This window comes from Chroicocephalus ridibundus, chromosome Z (assembly GCF_963924245.1).
Source record: "Chroicocephalus ridibundus chromosome Z, bChrRid1.1, whole genome shotgun sequence".
Taxonomy (NCBI): domain Eukaryota; kingdom Metazoa; phylum Chordata; class Aves; order Charadriiformes; family Laridae; genus Chroicocephalus; species Chroicocephalus ridibundus.
The window spans coordinates 8,248,888-8,273,818 of NC_086316.1; the positions used below are offsets into that span (position 1 = coordinate 8,248,888).

General features: G+C 39.1%; 1 protein-coding gene across 4 annotated transcripts in view; it reads left to right on the top strand.

The window, feature by feature from the left end:
- The window catches only part of SSBP2 (single stranded DNA binding protein 2), a 188,785-nt gene that overhangs the window by 122,382 nt on the left and 41,472 nt on the right, over positions 1-24,931 (top strand). For 2 of the 4 annotated variants that reach the window (XM_063321381.1, XM_063321382.1), the window contains exons 5-8: positions 3,255-3,344; positions 20,589-20,648; positions 24,007-24,073; positions 24,281-24,351. In XM_063321381.1, coding sequence (XP_063177451.1) covers positions 3,255-3,344; positions 20,589-20,648; positions 24,007-24,073; positions 24,281-24,351 — 288 coding nt within the window. The remainder of the gene's footprint in view (positions 1-3,254; positions 3,345-20,588; positions 20,649-24,006; positions 24,074-24,280; positions 24,352-24,931) is intronic. The other 2 variants (XM_063321383.1, XM_063321384.1) reach the window with 1 other exon arrangement.

A 24,931-nucleotide genomic window follows, 5' to 3' on the forward strand; every position in this document is an offset into this window, starting at 1 on the left:
ACAGTAGTCATCTATTTTTACATTGTCTAGAGTAGCTTGGGTAGAGCAAAGAATGACCACAGTAAGTTTCATTCAAGTACACCTTTTTAATTACTAGCTGTAAAGAGATACCACAAATTCAGTATTTTAGCTGCAAAAGCAAATACATTTTTCCATTTTTAAGGAGGTAAGATACTGTACAAAAAGATTAGACCACTTAAACTTTCCTATTTCATCTTTTTATGAAAAGCAGGGAAAAGAAATTGCAAATATTTAAAATGTCAAACTAATGGAAGTATAAATGATGAACAACTTGTAATGCATGCAAAAAGAAGCCATGGTTTGCTGTGGGACTGTGAAAAAAGAACTGAATAATTCATCAGGATAGAATAAATACAAATATTTCAGTGCAGCAGTTGCATGTTTGTTTATTGATCTAGCTGGTATAAGTTCTTAAACATTCATATATATTTAGATATATCTCAACAGATATAATTTTAATCCTTCTCTCCACCTGTTTTGGAATAATCTCTCTCCTTTTTTAAATGGTGAAGTATATTTTACCATTTTACTTTTTAAAGTGGTTTTTAAAGTGTGGGAAATACCATGAACTCATCAGGGGCAGATCCCTGTATCCCTGTAGGAGCGCTGCATCCTGAGAAGTCATTCCTCCTGCTCTTACAAGCATCCTTTCGTAACCGGGGGGCTCTGTCGGGGACAGCAGTTGAGGAGGACATCTAAGACCCATTGAGTGCATTAAGGCACCCGGATGTGCATTAAAGCCTGGTATAGTTTAGTTTAAATAATGCGAGTAGCAGTGAGGGAACCTGGGCTTCTGAAAACTATTTGTGTATCAGAGGAGGTGCTGCTTAGCTCTTTTTCTGAGATCTTGCAACTTAACAGGACTTTGCCTGTCTGGATTCCTGCTGTTGAGATGCGTTTGCCCAGTGATTTATTACAGTCTGTTCAAATGCTTTATTCTGTAGCATCAGCTCCATTGGACGTCTTCCAGTGCATATTACATGACCAGTAAAGATGGACACAGCTAAGATAGCATAGGGGCAGTCAGGAATTAGTATGCAAGGAGGGATGATATTGTAATAAGGTTCATCATTATTAGTGCCCCTTTAATGGGCTACTCCTTCTTAGTCAGAGACTGCAGTGCAGGCTATTTTGGACATTTTAAGATGCTCAGGCTTTTAACATCATTGATTTTCTCCATCAGTGATGCTACTGTTATCATTCTTCATCTAGCAAACCTGTACATACGGAAGTAAGATCCAGCATACTTCACTCAAACTGTGTCTGCACCTATTCATGGTTTTACTTGACATTGTTAACCAATGCTCAGTTTAAACAGGCCATGCTGCTTACAAAAAAAAAAAAAAAAAAGCTGAAAACTTCATCTTCTGTTTTCCTTTGGAAATGGAAATAATCTGAAAGTAATTAGTGGACATTCACAGCAGCCGTGCAAAAGAAAGGGAGGGTGACAAGACAGTTTTGTTCTCCAGGAGCTATTTCTGTGCATTCACACCACTTGCTTTTTCCCCCTCTGTAGTGCGAGGCCAGGAGACTGTGGCAGACCTGAGAGAAGTACCTGAGACATTCCAGGGAGTTGTATGATTTTGCGTGCGTCTCAGCAGCTTCATACTCCACTATCTTGAACTTTAGGCAGTGCTCAAAGAATGTCTGTGGCTAGCAGGGAACCACCTTTATTTACTACAGCTGGTTCAGTTGGTGTGTGGGAGCCTCTCACAAGCAGGTGTTACGATTCAAAAGCGTTTGCTACGTCCAACTCCTGACTGGCTTTGTCTATCAATTGCAATTATACAGAATTTTAACACTGATCCTGCAGACCAGATCCTTGCATAAATAAGACCCTTTATTACAGGGTTTTCTAGTGAATCAAAGTCTTGCACTCAGTTCTGAAGCCAGCGCTTTCTGCAGTCTTTGTATTTTAATGATATGTTCTATATTTTTGGGGGGAAAGAATGTACAGCTTAGATGCTAAATATGCTGCTGCTAGTTGTTCAGAAATTTTGTTCTGAAGCACAGTTCAAGCCATTGAAAAATTTCTGGTAATTAGCTGAATATTTCCTTTCTGCTTGGTTTAAAAAGGTCAGCCCTTCTTTGTGCCAGTTTTCAAATCTTTCCAGCATTATTCTTCAATTTCCTAGAGAGTGTGCCAAACACCTGGAAATACAATTTCCAGATCTGCATCTTTTGGATATCAAGTGTGAGCGTACAATAGAGTGATAAGTTAATAAACATAAGCCATTCACATTCTGTAGGGCAGATACTGCAGGTCATTAGTAAGCTGCAAGTGGCTGTCGGTGCATTGTGTGTGCGTGAGTACTTTCACAGAAGATTGTAAGCCTTTATAGGTGATTCAGCCTTATGCCCTACAGAAACATATTGCAGGAAGGAAGACTGCTAGAAATTAAAAGTAATTGAGGTTCCAATACATGACAACAATAACAGTTTGGCTTCCTTTTTTGTGACGATCTCCTGCTTGTAAATTGCCAGAAGCAATATTCTTTACTTGCTTATTCCAAATGAAGGATTTGCAAAGGTAACTAATTTATCGTCTGATTCACTTCTTAGAAATCCCCTTTTTCTTTCCCCTTCCAAAAACATAACCTGAATTCTTCTAATTTGTCATAGTGGTTATTTTGGGGGTTGGTAAAATCACAAGCATTACCAGCAGAATCGTGAGCATTCCTTCTTGTACTGTTTGTAACAGAATCCTGTTTTGAAGCTTGATGTAGTTCTGAAAGAATATTACAGTGTGCTGAAATTATCTTTAAAGTGCTTGGAAATTGCTGATAAAATGCATAAATTACTTTCTTTATGCTATATGTATATCCTTGTGCATATGTGAGGATGTTTATACGCATAATGCAAGAAGAAGTGTGCAAGTTACGTTCACATTTGTATTTATATGTAGACATGCTCAGGTGCAAGATATTTTAACATCTAGTCAAGATATATCTAATTGGCGCATATTTGTGTATTCGTGCAATCTCTAGCATCCTTCCCCTCAACATGCATTTGTTATTTTAACAAATCATTATACTTGTATAAACGAAGACTAAACACTATACAATTTTAATTTACCTTCAGATGAAACAATGACATTGTGACATATCCAGAGAATTACCTTCTGCATTTTGGTCAGGTTTTGGGTTGGGGTTTTTTTTCTGGTTTGGGTTTTTTTCGGGGTTTAATGCCTACCATGCAATGACAAAGGTTTATTCTCCCTTTGTTCTTTTCAGAGTGCTGCAGCAGCTCCCAGTCCAGTGCTAGGAAACATTCCCCCAGGAGATGGCATGCCAGTAGGTCCTGTACCACCGGGGTTTTTTCAGGTATTCAGAAAAATTATGATTACAGGAATTTTAGGATAGAAAATCCTCCGTTATACTGTTTACAAGTTTGCAGAAAAGGTCCTGTTCTAAAGTATGTTTCGCTATATGGTGCAATACTTGAAAGTTTATTATTTAACAAAAGTGAATAGGTGGAAAGGAAGGGATCTCTCTGACTGACAGGTATTTCATTTATGAAATAGTACAGCACAACTCATTTCGAAACTTCAAGGATAAGAAATGGTGCCAGTTTATGAGTAGAGACTGAAAATGTTTGAATATAACTTTAAAAGAATTTCTTACAGTACTATACAAATATTGCATTGAAACTTTGAAGTAAGAACGTTGTTGGCCATGTTTAGCTCTGTGGTAAACCCACAGGCCAGATTTTTAAGGTGTTGACATTTCGGTGGGAATTAGACCTAGGCAATTAAGAATATCCCACTGAGCATCTCCCTGCACATTGAAAATCTCAACCGCGATGCCTAAAAAAACAAGCCAAGTATTTAGACTGTATATTGCTTCTATTAAGTTTTGTCATAAATGAAACTCAGTACCCAGTTTGCACTTTGGACATTAACAGTACAGAATGCTATGATGGAAAAAAAATGGCAGCTTTTAGTGCAAGGCCAACCTAAGAGTTGTAATCCAAGGCTGGACTGCTCCTGCGAGCGAGCTTGCGTCTCCTCTTCACCAAAGGTCACCAAAGCTCACCAAAGCTTGTGTTTCTCCACACTGGCAAACTGTGGCTGCGCAGCAGGAGCAAAAAAGGAGCAGCATCTCTAGCATCGAAACAGCTCTTTGGGAAGAACAGAGATTTCCACTTCACATAGTTATCTCACGATATGAAAGAAACAACCCAGTTTTGCAGGACTGTGATACGGGGAGAACATTGTGATAGGATGTTCTGTAAAATCCCAGCGCTGAAATCCAGGTAGAGACCAAGTCTTTTTGCTTCTTCCTTGAGATTCATGGACAAAAGAAGCATATTTCATCTGGAATAAAAGTGGAAATGTTTTATTTATTTTTTTATCCAAATGGTGATTGTATAAAAATGGCAGGATATCAGCAGTCTTTATTTAGACTGTACGTAGTTTATATGGTCCTTCTTCTCCCACAGGGGGAAAAACTGCTATCTGCAGTATTGATAACTACATAAAGAAACCATAAACCTGGCATGAGCATGTTGTTTCCTTCATCAACTCAAAAACTGAGGCACGATTTTTAATACATGAATGAAAAGATATTTGCAAGTAAAGTAGAAAATATCTTACCGTTGCCAATCAGAAAAGTTGGCTGAACTGATGAATTATTTTATTTCTGCCTTTACTGTTTTGAACAGCTGGTTAGGTAGAATTTTTTTTAACACAATTTTATCTTAATTTTTTATATTGTATAAATATTACACTTTTTCTTATTTTAGCCGCCTACTCCAGTTGTAATGTCAAAGGAATTAAAGTTTAAAGTTTTTGGGTTTTTTCACTCTCTTTGAGGACAATTAAGAGGGGGAAGGGGCATAGACAGGACAAGTAAGTGAAGTATAGAGGAGGGAGTAACTATTTTAAAGGTTTTGCGGGAGGAGGGTGTGGGAGTTTTGTTTTTAGAAGTGTGAAAAGACTTCTAGCCACTCTAGATCTTTAAAGATGTAAGAAAGACAAGATGATAGAAAGTTAAGTATGGGTAAACTTTCCTCAGATACTGTCAGTATCTGACTTCAGTCTTACTTGAAGCCCCACCAACTGCCTGCTCTTTTTGCGAGGCCTGGGATTGAAAACAAACAGAGGAAAATCCATTTTCAGTGTAACGCAATTTGTGACATTAATCAGAGCTATCACCAACTCCACAGCACGGCCAATGACTCTTCTGCTGGGCAGGTTCCGAGAGCCGGTCTGCACAGTCTGGTCTGGACTCCTCCAGACATCGCCCTTCACCTCTCCTTGGAACTGCTGGGTCTGTGCCATCGTGTCTCTCTGTCACTTGACAAGCATTTTCCAGGAGATTATTAGTTTTCACTGTAGTCATCTGTTTAAGAATCTATGTAGAGAAATAACATGCTAGATAGCAAATCCAGCTGCTGGTTTGATGGTGGATACGTTGATACGGGTGGGAGAAATCCCAGCAAGGGGAGCCAAGCCAAAATCCAGTCAGTTACATAGCAGTGTGCTGAAACTGTAAGGTGTCTATAAAGCAAATATGTACCAACAGTCGGTGACAATGTGTTGTGGTGTTGGAGTGAGAGTTGTCAAGAAGCAGTTAATATCTGGTTGTAATACTTTCAGACGGAGCTGAATCTTACCAATGTCAATTTATCTGAGGAAAAGAAAACACATCGGCAGACATAGCTGTGTATGTGAACCTTGAAAGCTGAGGAGCATCATCTGCTGCTGTAAAAAGCGGGTGAAAAGACAAGCAAGAAAGAGAAGTCAAGGTCAAAACTCCCTACTTCCTTCATAGGTGCTTTCTTTCTAGTACACCGCTAACTAGGCGATCAGTTTCCGTATGCTCTTCTGCAATTCCTCTGATGCTGACTGATCACAAGAGTAAACCAAAACCACTGCAGAAAACATCTGTCTTAGTCTGAATACTGACAAACTTCTATGAACTGCCGCTCTTCTTTGACAGAGAGGTTGGAATTTAGACCTGCAACTCACTCATAGATTATGAAAATGAACAATTTTCTTTTTAAGAGTCAGAAGATTATGGAAACAGTGAGCGAATGGTGCTCACATCTATATTTAGTCCAGTAAGACTTTGCACTACAAAAACATTGCAACATTTCCACTGTTTGCAGCCTAGAATTTATCTAGAAGGTCATCCTGGAATGATAAGGATGCCTTTTGTTGCTTCATGAAGTGTTTGGATTGGCCTAAGCTGAAGCTGTTGACAGCCGCTACCTTCCAGCTTTGCTTGGCTAACTCCGAATTGCCGGACAATTTAAAGTCATTTCATTTCTCATCAGTACTGGCTCTTGGTTGTTCACTGCAACTCTATTTCGGTGAGCGGCACTAACCACTAACTGGGACATAAGCGAAATGGATGCTCTTGCTGCTGGAATTGCTTCTTATCAGGCAGGTCAGGGGAAGGTGGGGACTGTGCTGGGAGCCAAGAAACATTACCTGGGTTCCGGTTTTATTGGCATTGCTGACCACTAGCATTATTTCTGTGACCTTCGTTTCTTACAAAAGAAAATAAGTTTCTTTTATTTTTTATAAAACAAAATAACGCAGCACACTAGTATAGCACGTGGAGGGAGAAGTAGTATAGCACTAGTGTAGCACATATGGGAGAAGTATGGTTTCTCAAACAGATTCTGCTAAAACTCTACTCTTCGTAAAATGAGTTTTTCCTGTATATGTAGGCCACTAGCACTGATGTTAATTAGTTATCACTAGCATTTTATACTTGGTCCACAGAAGTGTAGTTCTGAAGCTGGCAGTTGGATTCATCTTGTGTCTCTCTGTACTTGTGTTTTCATACTTCAATTCAGGTGATGGGTGATGATCACTAGGGTACTCAGGGTTCAAAATGCAATGCCTTACAATGATACAGTGAAAGGAAGGTGGTAGAGTTGTGGACAACTGTTATCAACTAAATGACATTTTTTTTAAAAAAGATAATTGTTTACAGTGTCAAAAAAGAAATTCGAAAACTCAAGAAAACAGGTTTATGTGTGTTTAGGATGTGCCTCAGTTTAATCTCCTGGTATGTATGTATTTTATTGTAACTTTAAATTTCATAGCTATGTATTTTTTTGTCCTCATCTTCTTTCAGTACATAGAATAGGTGATGCTCTGGAAATAAATTGGGGTTATACAGTAACTGAATCTGCTTGTGGTTCATTAGCAGTGAAACTGAATGTGTGGGACTACAGGAGGAGCGAAAAGAATAGTTCTGTCATAAAAGACTCTTAACTCCAAATAGGAGAACTCAAAAAAGTTTTAGAGTTGATTTTTGTCTCAGGCTGAAATAACAGGTCAAGTGTAGTTCAATGAGGGTGATGTCTGGTGGGTCATTGCTTCTGGTAAGTTGCTTTATTAAATTCAGAGCTCCAGAGAAGGATGATGGTTGGGAATCAGAGTGCGAGCCTGGATGCAAAAAGCTCTGTGCTGTTCATTCCTAAGTTACCCACATTTTTCCTGCATTACCCAAGATAGGTCATTTCAATTCTCTTTTTTTCATGTTTCTCCACCTACAAAACAGAATGTCGCAAGGGAAGATCCTTTTAAGAGATCATTAATGTCTTGGGCAATAGACGTCATGAAACAATCTTAGATTGCATAAGGGTAAGGTAGCTATGAACATTTGTGAAGTGGTCATCTAACTCCAGTCTGAGTCTCAAAATTTATCATCAATTTGCCAGTTTTCCTCTGTAGACCATAGCCTGTACTTGGAGCTGAGGTGTGAGGAAGGCATTTAGCTACTATGCTAATAAAGTAATTTAGGACATTGTCTTTGCCTTTTTTAGCATCAGAGTTACTCTGTTGTTAGTTTCTTGGTGTGGCCATCAGCAGAGATCAACGTGGCCTAGTCTTTGTCCCTCTTTTTGGAGTCCTACCTGATACTGAAATCGTAGGGCAACTGGAGGACTGAATAAATTTATATATATGTTTACTTTCAGGTCTAGACGTTAGAGGATGCATGTAATGTCAGCAGCCAAAGCTTTATGCAGCGTTCTGATAAATTCATTTATGGTGAGTTAAATTCATCCACATGTGATCAAAGAGGTCATAGAATTCAAAGACGCTCAGATTTTCACATCCGGTCTTACTTCAGTTTCTGGCCTGAGGACAGACCAGGGTTGGTTCTGTGCAGTATGGACTCGTTACTTACTGCCTCTGAGATACAGGCAGAGCAAGGTCTTCAGAGTGTTCAGTACTAGCCTCGCTCTCTTCTTCTTGAGGACAGTGGGATTGGAAAAAAATCGTGTGTTTTATACGTGCACATCATAGTACAGTATGCCGTTAGGAAATAATGACATGAACATTTGGAAATAGCATCATAGAAGTTTTGAAGCCTGGATACACTTCTGTCCCACGGCACATGCCAGTGTGCCCATGAAGCGTCAGGGTTGTGTTCAAGTGCAAACTGCTGCTCTGCAGGTAGAGAAGTGCTGGCCCATTTCCATCCATCACTTCACTGATCTTTGAATTGGCTAAAAGATTTGGGATACGTTATATTTGTATTTTTGCAGACTATTTATTTGATCTTTGTGGACAATATCAGCTTCAGTAAGCAAATAAACAGAGGCCAGAGGGAAGTTGTGGAGCTTGCTTTCATTGAAGTATTTTGAATTTTTAAACAGAATGAAAAGTATTTATTTCACAGGATTTTATTTGTCTTTTAGTTACTTTTCTGGTATTAACACACCTAAATGCCGAGTTAGAACACAGAATCACAGAATGGGTTGGGTTGGAAGGGACTTTTAAAGGCCATCTAGTCCAACCCCCCTTCAGTGACTGGGGACATCTTCAACTAGATCAGGTTGCTCACAAGTTCTAGGTTCTAATCCAGCGGAATTCATCGTGTTTCTCCAAGTTGGTGTCAACTAGCCCTGCTGAATATTTCACCCTGTTTGCTCACTTTTGCACTGCAACGATGAGAAACGCTTAAATGCGCATTTAATTAAACCATAGTTATCTTCACCTCTTTTTTTTACATGGTTGACCAAAAGTTTGCCATGTCTGCATCTGTGTGAGGAACCTGTCTGTTTTTTAAAGGCACTCAGACAGGTAGCACCATTGGTTTTGCACTTAACTCACCTGAGAGACACTGCTGAACAGTTAACAAGTGCCAACTGAGATTTAGAGGAAGCAGGCAGTTTGATAATTGGCAGTTCATTTGTTTAATTTGGTCATGTTTTTTAAAAGTAAATTCTACTGCTGGCTATACCTTTTCACATATAAGTAAAGCACTTCCTTTTAAATGCATTACTTTTTTTGTCAAAAACCAAATCTGTTAAAATTTGTTCTAGTTGAGCTTGCCACTAAACCTTATTTCCATAGTGCATACATGTTCTAAAGGAATTGTCAAGTAGTTAGTTTGCTTCACTCACCAATTTGTGATCATCAGATGCACTTGGAATGTCATGGGAAAAAAATGTGTCGACACCATGTTTGAAATACAAATGTTACATATTCCCCTTATATAAAGGGGAAAAAAAAACCACAAAACCCAAACCAAACCCAACCCTCCAGAGTAATGTAAGGCTGTCATGCCATCTAGTGGCAGTTCATTCTCATTTTAGCTTAATCCATATTATTCTGAAGTGTTATTTTTAGCCTTGTTGTGCCTTAGCGGAGCTGACCTAATGCTTTAGGAGAGCATCATTACAGTAAGACACATGAGCAGAAAGAACTTTTCCATTTGTCTTCCTGCCTAGCATGATTATTTGCTATTAAAAAATGAGTTTAAATAGCATGTAGATAGTGAAAATAAGCAAAGTAAGTAGGTGCATTAAAAAATCAGTAACAACACATGCTTCTTGCACTTTGAAACAGCAGTAGTGAACTATTTATATATAAAAAGAAAATGGATTTGTAAGCTTCTGTGTAAGGCTGTAAAATATCTTTATAATGTGCTTTTAAAATTTATGTTTACAATATTTATAGTAAAATCATAGTATGATACATTTTAAAGCAGTAGAGCTTGTATTATGGATTTGATAAATGCAGCATTTGATTAAAACAGTTAAATATTTGCATATAGCATGCAAAATGATAATTGAGCTGTTTTCCAAGGGAAAGCATAGAATATCTGCTCCTTCTTAAAAGTCGTTGGTTGAAGTCTCCCAAATACAGATGGCACCTTTACACCTCCTCTGATTCCACGAAACCAGACCATTTGTGGTTTCACTCAGTCGTTGCACTCACTTTAATTAGTGTATTGGTCTCCCAGAAACTGTTGCGTTGGGCAGGGATCTGCTGGGTGCGTGGCCCTTTGCCTCAGCCCCTTCCGCTCGCGGAGCATCCTCCCACACGGCTCCTTTGAACAAGCATCCAGCAGTAAGGAAGATGAGGAGGGAGAAACCCTCCAGCGCCTCTTTAAAGTCATTTTGGAGTGTCTGTGTCGCTTCTATGAATTGGCCACCGAGGGGTCGTTGTTTGCACAAGGAATGAGGATTCCTAATTCCAGCTGCTAAATTACATGACTAAAGCTAGAAGATGCAGGCGTCTCTCAGACTGGTCTTTGCAGGACCATAACGTGCATCTATATGGATTTAAAAATTGTTTGTTTCTTTTTAAACCCCTTTAAACTGCGTCAACTATTGTATTCCCCTAACACTCGCGTAGTTTCCTGATTTTCCAGGGCATTACCATTTTGTATCCCCTCATCTTCAAGCATGCATCCTTGGTTAACAGCGCTGCAGTACCATCCTGCTTCATCAGTTACCTTTCACTGCTGATCCTCATGTTTTCCCCACTTCTGCAGCATTGCCTGTACTTTCTTTTTTTTTTAAACTCAAATCTACAAATCATTAAAAATGAACTGGCGCATGACTGCAAAATTAGCTGGATGTGCTCCGTGTTCACATCCATCCTAAATTCCAGTGGAGCAAATGAGAAAATTGCAGTGAAGGAGTCCAAAGTTAAAGAATTGGGTCCTGAACAAGCAGATACAGTTAAGTCCCAGAAGCCTGAAAAGCATCATGGATTGTTAAAACATAGCTGTGAGCTAATAAAGCTACAAATACAGCTTGTGAGTAAAGCTACCAGCTTTGGTAGGCCATGAAAAGCTTTGAAAATAGATTTTAAAGGGGATTTTTTTCCCCCGGGTTTATATAATTAATGTTAGTGAGAAGAATTTTATTGTATTTTTGGAATCTCGGTTGTTTGTAAATGCATCCACCCCAGTAGAGCAGACTGACACCCACTGGGAATACCCAAGTGCATAAAATTATGCGTTATGTCTCATTCTTCGCAGAATTGGGATCTGTACATTTTTGTCCTTGCCACTATCATGCTGTATTTTAAAATATTTTAACTTTAAAAATTATTTTGACTTTTATACTATGTGAGAGGGGATTAGCACCTAGAAAGATCTGTAAGTAGTTTGTTCCTCTCTTTTTCGTTCATTTTCTCTACATACCAGGAATAAAGTCAACTTTAAAAAAACGATAAAGGTGTCCGGCATCTGCTGGCTTTGATAATTCTATCCCGCTGTTGTGGTAATGGTTTTACTGCCTGTAACTGTTAGAAGAAATTAAAAGTGCTCAGCTTGAGTAGCTCCGAGCCCCCGCTCTGTGCCCCCACCTCCCCCTTCCCCTTGCGCCTTTCAAGCAGCCGCAGATCAGGCATGGGCTGTTGGTGCCAGGGCAAGGGGTGGAACTGGGCACAGGTCACGTACCTGGGAGATCTCTTCTGAACTCTAACAGCCTTATCCTGAAAATTCAAGTTCTCTCTTTGTGGGGTAAACCTCAGAAATTTAAGGTTACTGACCACATATACCAAAGTTGGCGTTACAGTTGCTGCTGATGGGTACTAAAGGGTAGGGGGAGGGTTGTCATTTACGTATGATGCTTCCTTCTGCTGAGGTTAATTCAGTTCCTGTCATAGTCTGACTCTTGCTTTTCACATGAGCCACAAGTGCTCGGGTTTGAAGCCAAAATCCTTGGATGATGATAATGCCTGTAGCTTTGATATAACGTATTTATTAAATATAATAGCAGGAATAATAAACTCCAGCTTGCCATTGTCAAAGTTCTTGCCAAAACATCAATTGTATGTCATAATCAGGGATGACTAGAAGGTTTACTAAATTTAAGGAAATGCTTTCTCAAGATTAGTGATCTTGTGTGTATGTTGTCTGAATTCTGAAAGCACAGTTTGGTGGTGGTTTTTTTTAAAAGATGATCCTTCTTGATGTTTTGGTTTTAGCTTGTCAGGTTTGAAATACTCTATTTTCTGCACTCTTTGCATTTAACAAAAATTAAAGTAAAAAATACTAACCTGGTTTAAAATGCATGTAGTAATAACCCTTCTAAAACTGCATTTCTTTAAAATTTTCTGTTAAATATCATGTGCAAAACTTAGCCCCTTTCCCTCCCACTTGCTAAGTCTTCATGAGCGTGAGATAATGGTATTTCCCATGAAGTGAGACAGATGTAATAACAGTATTCCTAAATAATTAGGAATTATTTACTAATTCCTAAAGATCGTCTATCATGGAAACGAATGTTATTTACATTCTCAAGTTTCTGGAGAGGTAGCCAGGTGAGTGGGCAGATCCTCCTTTTAGCATCACAGACAAATGTTTAGCTAGCGACAAAAGGATTTTATTCTTTTTTAAAAGAGGTTTAGTTTCTTCATTTTTCTGTGCAGCGTGTGCAAGGTGTGTATTGCAATATTCTTTCATATGGTGGAATGAGCCCTGTATTTCTTGACCAGGGATGAATCATGAAGTTTGTTTGAAATGCTACTACTGGTGTAACTTTTGGAATTTTAGATGTGTAAACACAGAGGTCTGTGGAAGGCTTTTTGATTTATTTTTTTTTAATTAATTTTGCTCTATAGTTTAAAGTAAATCAAACCTCTTACCGTTGCTATTTATAGGTTGCCAAATCATGTCAGGCTGCTCTTAGATAACTGTAAATATAGAAATTATTTTTTCAGGTATCTTCGTCCAAAGCACAAAGAAGAACTTGCTCATGGAAATAGGTTTGGTCGTCAGGAAAGGACAGTGCAGAGACAAATCCTGTCTTGGTGCTGAGAATCTAAAACCATTTCATGTGAAATAGTGTAGGTGAAAAGCAGCTGGTTTGATATATACTGGTAGATTACAAGATGTGTAGTGGGTAACCCAAATTTCATGTCTGAAATACTTTAGAAAATATAAAACAAAGACTTCTAACACTGGGGTGGCCATTTGGGGGGCAAAGGAGGACAAGTAGGATTGTGTAATGAACAGTAAAATGCAGCTGAATAGAAAAATAATTTTTTGTTAAGAATTGATGATAGCCTGTCCAAGCTTCGCAGAGGATAAGTTACATGTTTGTGCTTATCAGCGGGCTGTGCCAGCACAAGAGTGTAATTTAGACAGCTAATTTATTTGAGTCCTGGTTGGAATTAAAATGTGTTAATGAAGAGTATCTTATGCACTGTGGTGACTGTTACTGCTGATGGAGATGTCCACAAAAAAATGAAGAGGAAACTAAATAAATGAAAGGATATGAATTGTAAACTAACTTGGATAAATCCAATTCATGCATATTTTTATGGTTCACCACTGGTACTCTTCAAGAGTACAAAATATAGTTTGAAAACTAAAAAAGATTAATATAATTTGCATTTTCAGAGACAGAATATGTAACTTGGCAATTGAATTCATTTTTTAAACGGAGGAGAGAAGAATAAAGATTTTTTTGGTTTGTTTCACTTCTTATCATTTAGAACTTTAAATGAATAAATGAAAAGATTTGGTCATTATGAGAATTCCCATCTGGTTTATGACCTTGATGCTGGCAGCTTGGACCCTCTTACAGTACCTGCTTTTCAAGTAGCAGCACAATTAATTCAAAATAATTTGTCATAGTGTGTACGAATTAAGTCTGTGGTTCCATTTTCAGCTTCTAGTGATAAGTAGTGTTTAGAGTTTGTGCTGATTATGGTGGCTGAATTATACAAACCAATTAATACCATTTCAGTCCTTTTTGATACTGAGTGCTAAAACTGTGTTTCACCTTGTATTTTTTAATTTGTGGTGTGCTCTTGTTATTCCCATAAGAGATGTTCTCCAGTGAGGAGCATCATCTGCCTCTCAGGGTGTTGAGAAGTACAATCTAAAGAGATTTTTCTAAATTTGATAATGCAGATTAGTAAAAAAATACAGGATGCTGAAAAGTAAGTTATCACTTGGTTTTGTTTGCTTCTAAAAGCTCAAATTTAGAGGTGTTTTTGAGAAGCCCTGCAAAGCACTGTCTGGTGCAAGCAGAACCCATTCTTCTGCTTTCCGAAGCCATGTAAGATGCAATAAAAGCGTGGGCATCCTCTCCCAGGTCTGGATGGAGCTGTTAGAGGCAAATCCTCTCTCCCCCTGTCCATCACTGCCCGCCCAGCGGGGTGGTGGCTGCCCCAACTGGGGTGGAGGAGAGGTTCCTGGTGGGCAGAGGTGTCCTCAAACCAGGACAGGGAGCCTGCTTGCTGGTGGTTGGTCAAGCTTGGCTGATGCTGTGCTGAAGTACCCGAGATACATAAAGCACCTTCCCTTTCATGAGATCTCCTGAAGGAACGCTCATCGTGGGCGCAGCTGGGGGGCCTGAGCTGGGCAGCAGTCATCTTCAAAGGCTCAAGTGCTCAGTCCATCGAGCATGTCCCTCCTGGGGCTTCCATGCATGGTGATTAGCAAGTCACCCCGCTGCAAACCAGTCGGCCTTGGGGGGCGTGTATTTTGGCTAGCTGGGAAGATGATAATGTGCATCTAGGTGAGCCTTGTAATTTTAAGCTACTCGGACTAAGAAAGGTGGGTTTCTGCATGCCTTGTAGCAGGGTTCTCCTGTTCAAGCAACATTCAGACCATTTTATTCTCTTCAGCCCAACCTTTGTTCGCTGGCTTTTTTGCTCTTGGTAGTTTTATGGTTAGCAGATGTGTGCAACCTCTCCATTACTCATGCCCAGTAACGGCAGTAATTGTTTTTGAACTACATTTGTTTGTTTTCCTGGTGCGCGTGTGTGTGTTACATGAGGTTGTGCTATCCACTATAACAAGTCATAGGGTCTCACGTAACATGTATGTATTGGAACTGATACCGGTATTTACGGTAAATTTAATCTCATTAGGAATTCAGTCTCAAGAGGAATTGAAAAGTAAGCAATATGCAAGATTAGTTATTTGGCTGTGGATTGTTGTAAATTTTGCAATTTATATGGGACAAAATGCAGTCAATAAATGCAACAATATAAGTAAAAAAAAAGGATAAAAAAGTCAGTGAAAAAAAACCTAAACGTATTTGGAAGCAGATGAATTCCCTTTTGGAAGGGAAGTAAATTTAAAGAAAAAAGAGATTTCTTGAATATTTCTGTTATTCCACCAGTACTGGGTACAAGAAAACTAAAACTAAATCGTGCCATATTCTAGAGTCACCTAACTAAAAGAAGACACAGTAAGAATTACACAACTGGCAGAGAAACGTGCCGGCCTCTATGCCTTTATGTCTTCACCGTCCTGCTGGATATTTTTTGTGAAATTGTTTTTCCTGAATACTGGAACCAAAATGTGGGCAGTGAGGCTACTGTGCTTCTTCAGAGACATCCCTACGAGAAACCCATTATCTGATTGTCCTCTTGTGTTCTCAGGGATCAACAAAAATAGTATTTTACAAGATTTTGTACATTGTACGTGCACACATGCACACAAAACCCTCAAAACTGTTAAATACACAGTTTGTAAGATACCCTTTACTCTCCTTGTACAGAGTTGGATTTTTTTCTTTAGCAGAAAGATAAAATACTAGAATGTGTCTCACCGTCGTACAGGTTCTTGAACTTCTTTCAAATATTTTTAAGAACCTGACATGGTAGGATGCTATAAGTAAGAGAAGGGAGCTTACTAAATGTTTCACATCTCTATTTAATTTTATGTAGTCTCTCTTTTAGTAATTTTTTAGTACTTTTTTTTTTTTTTTTTTTTTTTTTTTTTTTTTTTTTACTTTAAGTTGATAAATCCATGTATTCTGCGGTGACCGCAAAAGGTTTCTCCTATCTGCCTTCTTTTTCACCTAGTTTATCAGAAGCTTTTGCTTGTATTCCTTTGGTCTCAGCTGCATGACAACAGCCTTCAAGAAACTATTTGTGATACCAAATTACAGATTTTTATACGTGAAGGCAGTAATGCTGGCGTTTGCAGATGTGTTTAGTTGGCTGTTCTCCAGAAACACTTACCAGATTCTTCTGTTGCTGCAACTTTTTTTCTTTTTTTTTTGACACATTTTCAAACACTGGTAGCATCTCCATCTCCTTTGTGGCTTAGATATGACATTCTTGCCTGTTATTTTGTTTTCTTCATGTTCTTTTGTTTGTTCTTTTTTTTATTTCTTTTTGGTTTAGATCTGTGGCTTTTTTCGTGTTTCGGGTTTTGGGTTTTTTTTTGGTTTTTTTTTTCCTCTTCTTAATACATTAGTGTATGTGCCAGTTCCGGAACTCCATTTGAGAAGTTAATTGTAGCTTAGGGTAATGTCCCATAGCATTGTTTACACCTCCTTGTACTCTGTGTAATGTCCCTGTTGTGGATTAGCGGGACTTGGGGGCTGCAGTAGTCACTGGAAACCCCTGGGAGCCATTGCAGCACCTGGAAATTACTGTGGGATGGAGCCGCTCCGGTAATACCCTTCTTCCTCAGTCAGATCAGCTTCGAGAGATTGTTTTCCCTTAGACAGGCTTTGCAACATCTGGCCCTGAAGTGCCAGATTTATTATTTGAAGAGTGCCCTACATCCTTTCACACAGAGAGCTCTAGGAGAGAATGCCTTTTGTCCCTCTGTCTTCTTCCTACCCGATAGCTAAAGTTATTGCTGCATTATTAAATCACATTACCTATCTTTCGGCATATTTTTCCAGCTTAATTATTTCTTTCTATTTTTACCCTGACTATTTTTTGAAGAGTTGTAAGTCTATCATCCTTAGGTGGAAGAAGTGCTCTTGTACCCCGTGCATTGCTGACGGCCCTCTCCCTCCCTGCTAGCTGGGGTAAGCTGGGAAGTATTTGGTTCGTTGCTGTGGCACCTCTCCAGCCCCCGCGCTAAACTCTGAGACAAATGAGGAGTCTGTCTTGCGGAGAGTTTGGTGTGGGGGTCCATTAAAGGTGCTCGACTATCAAGATGCTGAATTTTGAATCGACACAAGGCTGGGATAGCAGGCAGAACTGTCCAGGTCTCCAACGTGCGAAGAATTTATTTTTGTCTTCAGAAGACAAGTGCTACACTGGTCAGTTCAAAATCTGGTTTTAATTTAGTGCCCATATTCTGAACCCATTACTTTTTGTGATGTATGTGCTGCAATATTGTTAGAGAAGGGGGAAGAAAAAGTTTCCAAGAAGTCAAGGAAAGAGCGAGCTACTAGCCTTAAGACATATAAGTCCATGGTGGTTCTTCCCTAAGTCATGGTCATTTCAGCAACTCTTAATAATAAAGTACAACTAGATCAGAGACTACATGTCAGCTTGTTTTGGTTAATTACAAAGGATGTAGCGAAAACCCACACATAAGAAAAAATGCCTGCTGTTGAGTTCTTGTCTTTCAGAATGCCTAGTGCTTAATAATGGGGGGGGGGTGGGTGTCAGACTTGAAAAAAATTGCTCCTAATTTAGTGAGAAGCTGTTCATATTTAATTTATTTTCATTATAATGTTTGGCAGACATTCCTTAGTGTCTTGATACATGTCAGTAGAACTTTTTGTGAACAAACATGGCATTGGTGATGGCGAGGGAGAAGTTTTTATTTTGGTGGTAGATTTTTTGTGGTAAACTTAAGTCCTAAATGCTGGTCCAAAACAGTGTAAATTTGTTAGAATTGTCCTGGAACATCCCTATCTCAACACTTTCTGCAATGCTATATGGATGTTTATTGATACTTATATTCATCAAAACATATAGTTGTCCTTCCCAGTTGTTTATATATTTTCCTGCCTATAGAACTCTGCCATGTTCGTATCCTTGGATCATCAAAAATGATAAGAACTATGTGAAATTTACTGGATTAAGTCCTTTGTTGCAGTTCCACTTGCATTCAGTTACTTAAAGAATGGGAGAAGGTTTAAACACTTCAACAAATATGTTTAAGGGGAATACCTAAATATATAAATATTTAAAGTATATAAAGCTTTTTATAAGACAGAGTTGTATCAAAGAGGCTCCTGTAGTTATTCCGTGCAATGAATTAACAGTAAGAATAGACGCACTGGCTCTCACATTGAATTCTGCTTTGATGCTGCTTCGGACACAATGCCTTGAAAAAACATGATTTGTGACTTACACATAATTTCAGAGAAGAATCCTAGCTTTACTCTGTGAGGCTTTTATTAAGTGGACTTGAGACCCACCTAGGTCCAGACCTTCTCAAAAATCTGAAACAGCTGCTGATGTAGCAAACCAAAAAATGTGGACTCTAATTGTTGGGCATTAGAAACAATGCGAGTCATATTTTGAAAAGGGAAATTGCGACTTTACATGAGTAAGCCTCCTTCTCTCCTTAATGCAGTGGGGTATTTGTTTCAGCTTTTTAAATAAAATTTCAGTTCTATACAAAAAGTAACTGTTTAGGTATTCTTATAAACTGCATAGAAAGGTGAGCCCACTGGGAAGGGGATGAGCAGGTTTCCATCCTGCTTGAGTGGAGTAGATGTTCTGCCAGTAACGCACCGTTATCTACTAATATTAATAGTGTGTTTCTGCATTAAGGAGGTCAGTGTGAGAGACACTGCTGATTTCCTTTTTATGAGCTGTACAACTGTAAATAAAGCTAAGGTTTTGTGTTCTGGATGAGGTAAGCCAAATCCAAGATACTCACTAGAGTGTGCTGCACTCCGTACAAAACGCTTGGTTGAGCTCTATGGAAATTTTTGAAATTCTAATTTCCTCGCACTTTTACTGCTTTTACAAGGGCCTGCATGTTTACAGCCTTCACCACGTGCACAAACCCTTTTTCTTTCTTTATTATCAGAGAATCTCACCATCAAAGAGGGCGTGAAGATGCCTCCCTCTTCTATAGCACATAATTTCAAATGGATTTTTTATTAAAGTAGTCTTTTCACAATTGTCATTGAAATTTCTTCCCCAGTGTGTAAGCCCTCTGTATTTTAAAATGCTTTCTGGTACCTAGTTTGAACACGTATTTATGTAGGTTACACTATTTCAGTTTTCATCTGATTCTGAGATGTGAAAGGTTCTGTTAAATGTTTTTATGTAACATCATAGGAAAAAATCCATTACTAATTATTAGTAACATAATTATAATTATTTTGTTAGCTGTTGCTACGATTAATACATCCATTACTAACATTGATGGTCACTGGCATTTTAGTTTGTAATGCTGTGCTGCTGATGGAGCTGAAATGTGCCATTCATTCGTAAAACAGTGGTGTTGATCGTAGACTTTCAGTGACCTGCTAGCGGACCTTGGCTACAGCTGACTAGGTGGTGCCTGTGTAGGTGTAGTGGTTTCTTTTTGAAGAGACCCCAAAGAGTGGGATAAATGTGCGGCAGCTTGTTTGTCATCAGAGGTTGCCCCTGGGAAGTCCCAGCAGACTCCTTCCCTTTGTCTCACCCGTGTCTCCAGTGACAGTGCCGTGAACAGAAGTGAGCTCCCCTTTCATGATACAAAGTCAAAGCCTACTTCCAGCTCTTCATTTTCTTTTGGAGTTACAGGTATACGTTTGCATGCCAAAATGATCCTCTTCATCATCTATTTAGTCAGGTGTTTGTGCCTTTTTCCTGTCGATCTCACACTTGCCACTAATCTCCCAGATTTTTAGATTTCTAGGTTACTGTCACACTTCGGGATGGAATAAGTAGAGATATTAAATGTATTTATTTTCTGGTACTACCATTTGTTTATCGTGAGGGACTGACCTTGTTAGTGGGCTACAAAGTAGTACAGTGGTAGCCAAGAGCCACCAGAACCTCACAGGGTGCAGGAGGGTACAACCGATTTGGGTGTATATTTGGGTTTGAGAGAGGAGATGTACTGAGTGAGCAGGCACTTAAGTATGCAGGCATGGGAGGAGTAACACTGAATTAATATGGTTCATTTTAACCAAAAAAGATCTCAATATTTATGACATAAACTGGAAATGTGTGCCCTGACAGGTTAAATCTTGTATTGCATTTTAGTGTATTATTATGAAAAAAAGCTAATGGAAAGTATTTGCAAATTGGTTATGCTGTTACTTACCTTTTGACTTTCCCCAAATGGTTTTTCTTTTATATTTCAGGTTTTCTATCTTTCCCTTCTCTAGTGGAAAGTACAGATCTGTGATTATATGATCTAAATGGTTTATTATTTATTCTTCTCAGATAATGCAATAAGTTGTTTATACCCTGCATTCACAGTAACTGTAACAAAGTTTTAAATAATGTGTCGTGGTAGATTCATTCGCTAAGAATCTCTAAATTTATTCAGTCTGCTAAACACTGAACGGTGTGTGGAAATATTTAAGCTGGATGCCTGAGGTGTGAGCATGGCACAAGCCATACACCCACTGACTCAATGTGGTATTTATGAGCTAAGTTGAGTTATTTAGCAGTATTTCTCTTTTTTTCATAGCCTTTCATGTCCCCTCGGTACCCTGGAGGTCCAAGGCCACCTTTAAGAATACCCAATCAGGTAAGAATTTGTCACAGATGCAGTGTTGTGGTCTGGGGTGATGGTGCAGTGCTGGCAACAGGGAAGGTTGCCTCTTTGGCTACCGATGGGTCATTGCCTGCAAAATTCACTCAGTCCCTCTCCACCCCATTTTATCTGACCATTAAATAGTTATTCTGTTAAGGTGTGGCCATGCCATTCCCAGCTCACTTTCCTGTGCTTAATTAGTGTCTGCATCTCAAAATTTATTGTGTGTTCAGCCTGTCTACAGAGGAGGATATAGTTGCCTTGTGCGATGCCGCATTAACATCATCCAGCCAAGGCTGCCTGCCCTGAGATGAAGGCAGAATGTCCCTATGGCTGTTACACTCTCTGAACTTCCCTAACCACATCAAGCAGTTAGCTCTGCGATTTTCTTTACTTAATTCTACATAAAATGCCTCACTCCCTCCTATTCTTTGTTGGATATATGAAGTATATTTCACAGTAAAAATGGGGATTATTGGTGAGAAACGGATATCATAAAGGGCTGTATGTCTATAAGACACTCTGAGGACTTTATAAAAGCATCAAATTCCCAATTTTCTCTCAGCTCCATCAAAGGATATGCATGCCAGTGTGACAAGAATGAGTAATGAGCTGCTGTTCGTCAGCAGAGACCTTTATTGGCCCATCTGTGAAAAGATGGTTCTGGAAGCAGATAGCATTTGTATTTTTAAGCTCTCTGTAGTGCAGATAGAGGAGGAGAAAGCAGTTGTCAACAGATGAAAAGTTAAAGATAAGCAGACAGAAAAATATCAGTGGAGCTCTGAAAGGAAAACTGGGTCATTTACAATGTTGGGAAAGGTTGATAGGACAGATGGAACGGGTTTCTTGGTGCAACTTAAACTTCCAGGACTGCCTTTCTTGTTGTCGCAGCTTGATGAGGGGACTTTTCTGCAAGAGCCTCAGTTCTGGCTATTTTTTTATATCTGTGTAACACAATGTCAACAAACTTGTGTTAAGCGCTAGCACAGCTTTTCCAGAAAGCTGAAGTTTGAAATTTAGTGAGCTGGATATGTCAGGTCACAAGACTTCTTCAAACGTTCCTCCAAATCAAGTATGGTGATGTTCGGGAGCAGGTTAAGTTACCAGTACCATAGCTACTTTCTTTCAAGGGAAATGTAATTAACCTTGTTGAACTGATCATCAAGGGACAGCATAAGAGCACAATGTCAATAGCGCTTTAGTTGAATGTTTGCTACAGACATACTGTAACCCGGTACAGAATATCTTCCTGGTTTTTGCACCTTTCAGTCCTGTCTTCGCCAAAGATACACCAATGTTTGTGTTTCATATACTCCTTTGTTTTTCCTTCTGCGTTTCTGAACACTGTAAATACTGGCAGGTAGAAACTGGATGTGGTGAACGCCGAGAAAACGCTGCCAACCTTCAGTTTTAGTTTCAGAAGCATTTTTGTCTGCACGTTCTGGTATTTTCAGTTCCGAACTGTAGCATAATCACATAATCTTAGTGAATTACGGATTTTGCAATTCATTTACATTGTGCTGCATTGGTGAATTACTGCTTTTAACAACGCTGCCATTATTTAAGTTACAGTATAGATAGGCAGCGTGTGGAAGTAATAAACTATTGTAGTGCAGCTTTAAGGCTGAAATTTGGATTAGACGGAAGTCAGTAAAAATCAGAGTTAAAATTCCCACTGTAACTCTGACTCTATCCCTTAGTGCCTTGCAGTGGGGATGGTGTTTCCTAGGCAAGGCAGGGTCACACAGGGCACGCCTGGTACAAAGACCCAGGCTTTGTACCAAGGAAAGTTAGTACCAACCGAGTGCCGCGGGACTGCCCCTGAGTTCCTTCCAGGACTCGATCAGGTCCCACGAGGCCCAGCCCCAGAAGGAAGTCTGGCAATGCGTTACGCTGTGCAGGGACACTCGTTTTTCGTGAAAAGTGGTGTGACGTGTTGGAAAGGAGCCGTGGTCCCTCATGTAGTGACCTGGAGAATAATGACTGTGTGTTATAAGTCCTTGGTCACGTCTGCTCACAGCAGCCAATGCCTCTGTGTCCTTGCGTGTCCCCTGCCATCTCAGGCAGAAGTGACCTGTTCCTGCTTTGCCACTCTGACACTTCTCCATGCACTTCATGTGTTGTTCTTATGTATCATCCAGGCAGTCACTGAAGTACACATAGAACTCTAATTTAAACGATGTCATCTCAGATTATTTGTTTATACCATCAATCTTGCAGTGCACTACCTTTTGACTGTACTACCTTTGAGTTAATAACGTGCATCTTAATTTTGAATTTCCTACTTCTTGTGGAAACAAACTGTATGGTATTTGCATATAGGTTCCCCTTTTTATGTATCCAAGACTACTACAGTATTTCCACGTTAAGAGTAATTTATCCATTCCCTCAGTAAGCAATGCCCGTATTGCCTGAGTAGATTACTTTAATAACAACAGATTAACCCATTCTAGATACATTTTTACTGAAAATGCAATGTTGTTTTGAAATGCTAAATAGCACCTAGTGGATCAGCTAGAAAGATCTATTCATGAAAACTTTTTTCTAGTTGGCTAAAATATAGGTGAGAGACTGTAGAAATGAGCCTTATACCTAATTCAGTTACTATAAACCCAAAGGACAGATTAAAATGTGGGGACATAAAACCGATGCATTTGAGTTGGAGCAGAGGTGAAGTAACAATACAATGTACCTCCACACTTGAAGGCGAGACTTAGGAAGAAGCTTTGTGACTGTCGTTATCTCCCATAGATGAATAATAAGCTTATCTTGGCATAGATGCCCTTCAAGAGTAAGGCAGAGGGGAAGATAAAATGTCCCCCACATCACAGTCCTAATTAGCTGTACCCTGTGAATGCTGTATGGTTGGCTCAGTTACAGCTCACTCTCAGAGAATATCAGTGTCCGCATCCTGACCTCTGAAAGGAAATGTTAAAATAATGGTTAAAAGAGAAAACTATAGCAATATAAGCTTTGGATAAATGGCCACATACCCAAGAAAAAGATCAATGTTTTGAGGTTAAATAATAGGTAAGCTAAAGTGAAGGAAGGATTTTTGGGGAAAAAAGCAAATTTAGGTAATTACATTTTGGAGGTTCTTTATACATAATTCCACAGAAGTCCAAGAGTTTGTCCATGCAAGTCCACAGTCAAGGTCATAGGACATCTGGGACCCTTAGTTTAGTTAGGCACTTGGGGCGTTTAGTCAGGGCATTTGGGAAGGTTAACTGTTCCACATTACTCTTGACTCAGAAGAATCATCTGGGAATTGAAACAAAAATATTTGCGTTATGTCTTTAACATAAATTTCAAAGCATTATATGCTTTTAACATATGGTTTGTATGCCTGCAGGCACTCGGAGGTGTCCCAGGAAGTCAGCCATTATTGCCTAGCGGGATGGACCCAACACGGCAGCAAGGTGAATGAAATAATTATTGGGACCATTCAAAAGTCCCGTCTTCTCAAACTTGCATCTTTCTTTCTGTGTTTCAAAGCTTACTGCAGCTTTTAAAGTTGTGGTTTGTTTTGGTTTTTTTTTTAATTAAGAAGGAATGATTTGTTAACGTTGTTTTAGAAGGTGCTTGTGTACTGCATACCTTTTTAAGTTACATAATTTTACTTGCAGGACATCCAAACATGGGTGGGCCAATGCAGAGAATGACTCCTCCAAGAGGAATGGTTCCGTTAGGACCACAGGTACCTTCCACAGATAGATGCCCATATTTATTGATAGGCCTGTACGTACACTGTGTTACTCTGGTTTTGCACAGATTGAAGGTGGCCAGGACTTGTTCTTCTAATCCCATTTTAAAAAAAACTTTATGTTTTACAAAAATTAATTCTAAGTTGCAGCTGTTCAAAGTCTAAAATGAAATCGTCAGTGATTTTCATTAAGATTTGAAGGTAAAAGAGGAATCCCTTAACTTGCTTATTTCAGAAAAGTTATGTTTGTCCTACAGTCAGTATATGTTGTAATCAGAGCCTGGCGTTTGGGGGCCTTTAGGAGATCCAAGGAGATCCTTTAGGGAACCAAGGATCGAGTAGGTGTTTCCTCATCCTCCCAACCTGGTTGATTATGCCATTTAGGAGGAAAGGATTAATACTTCTAACTTAGGCAAACTCTTTGTACCAAAAATACCCCCCCAAATTCTATAAGGATTTTCTTTCATCCACCACTGATTTAGATTTTTGTGGAGTGCTAGAGAGATTGTAATGTAAAATGAGAATTTTGTGCTGCCATTTCTCCCCCTTGTCAATCATAAACATCTCTCTAGCT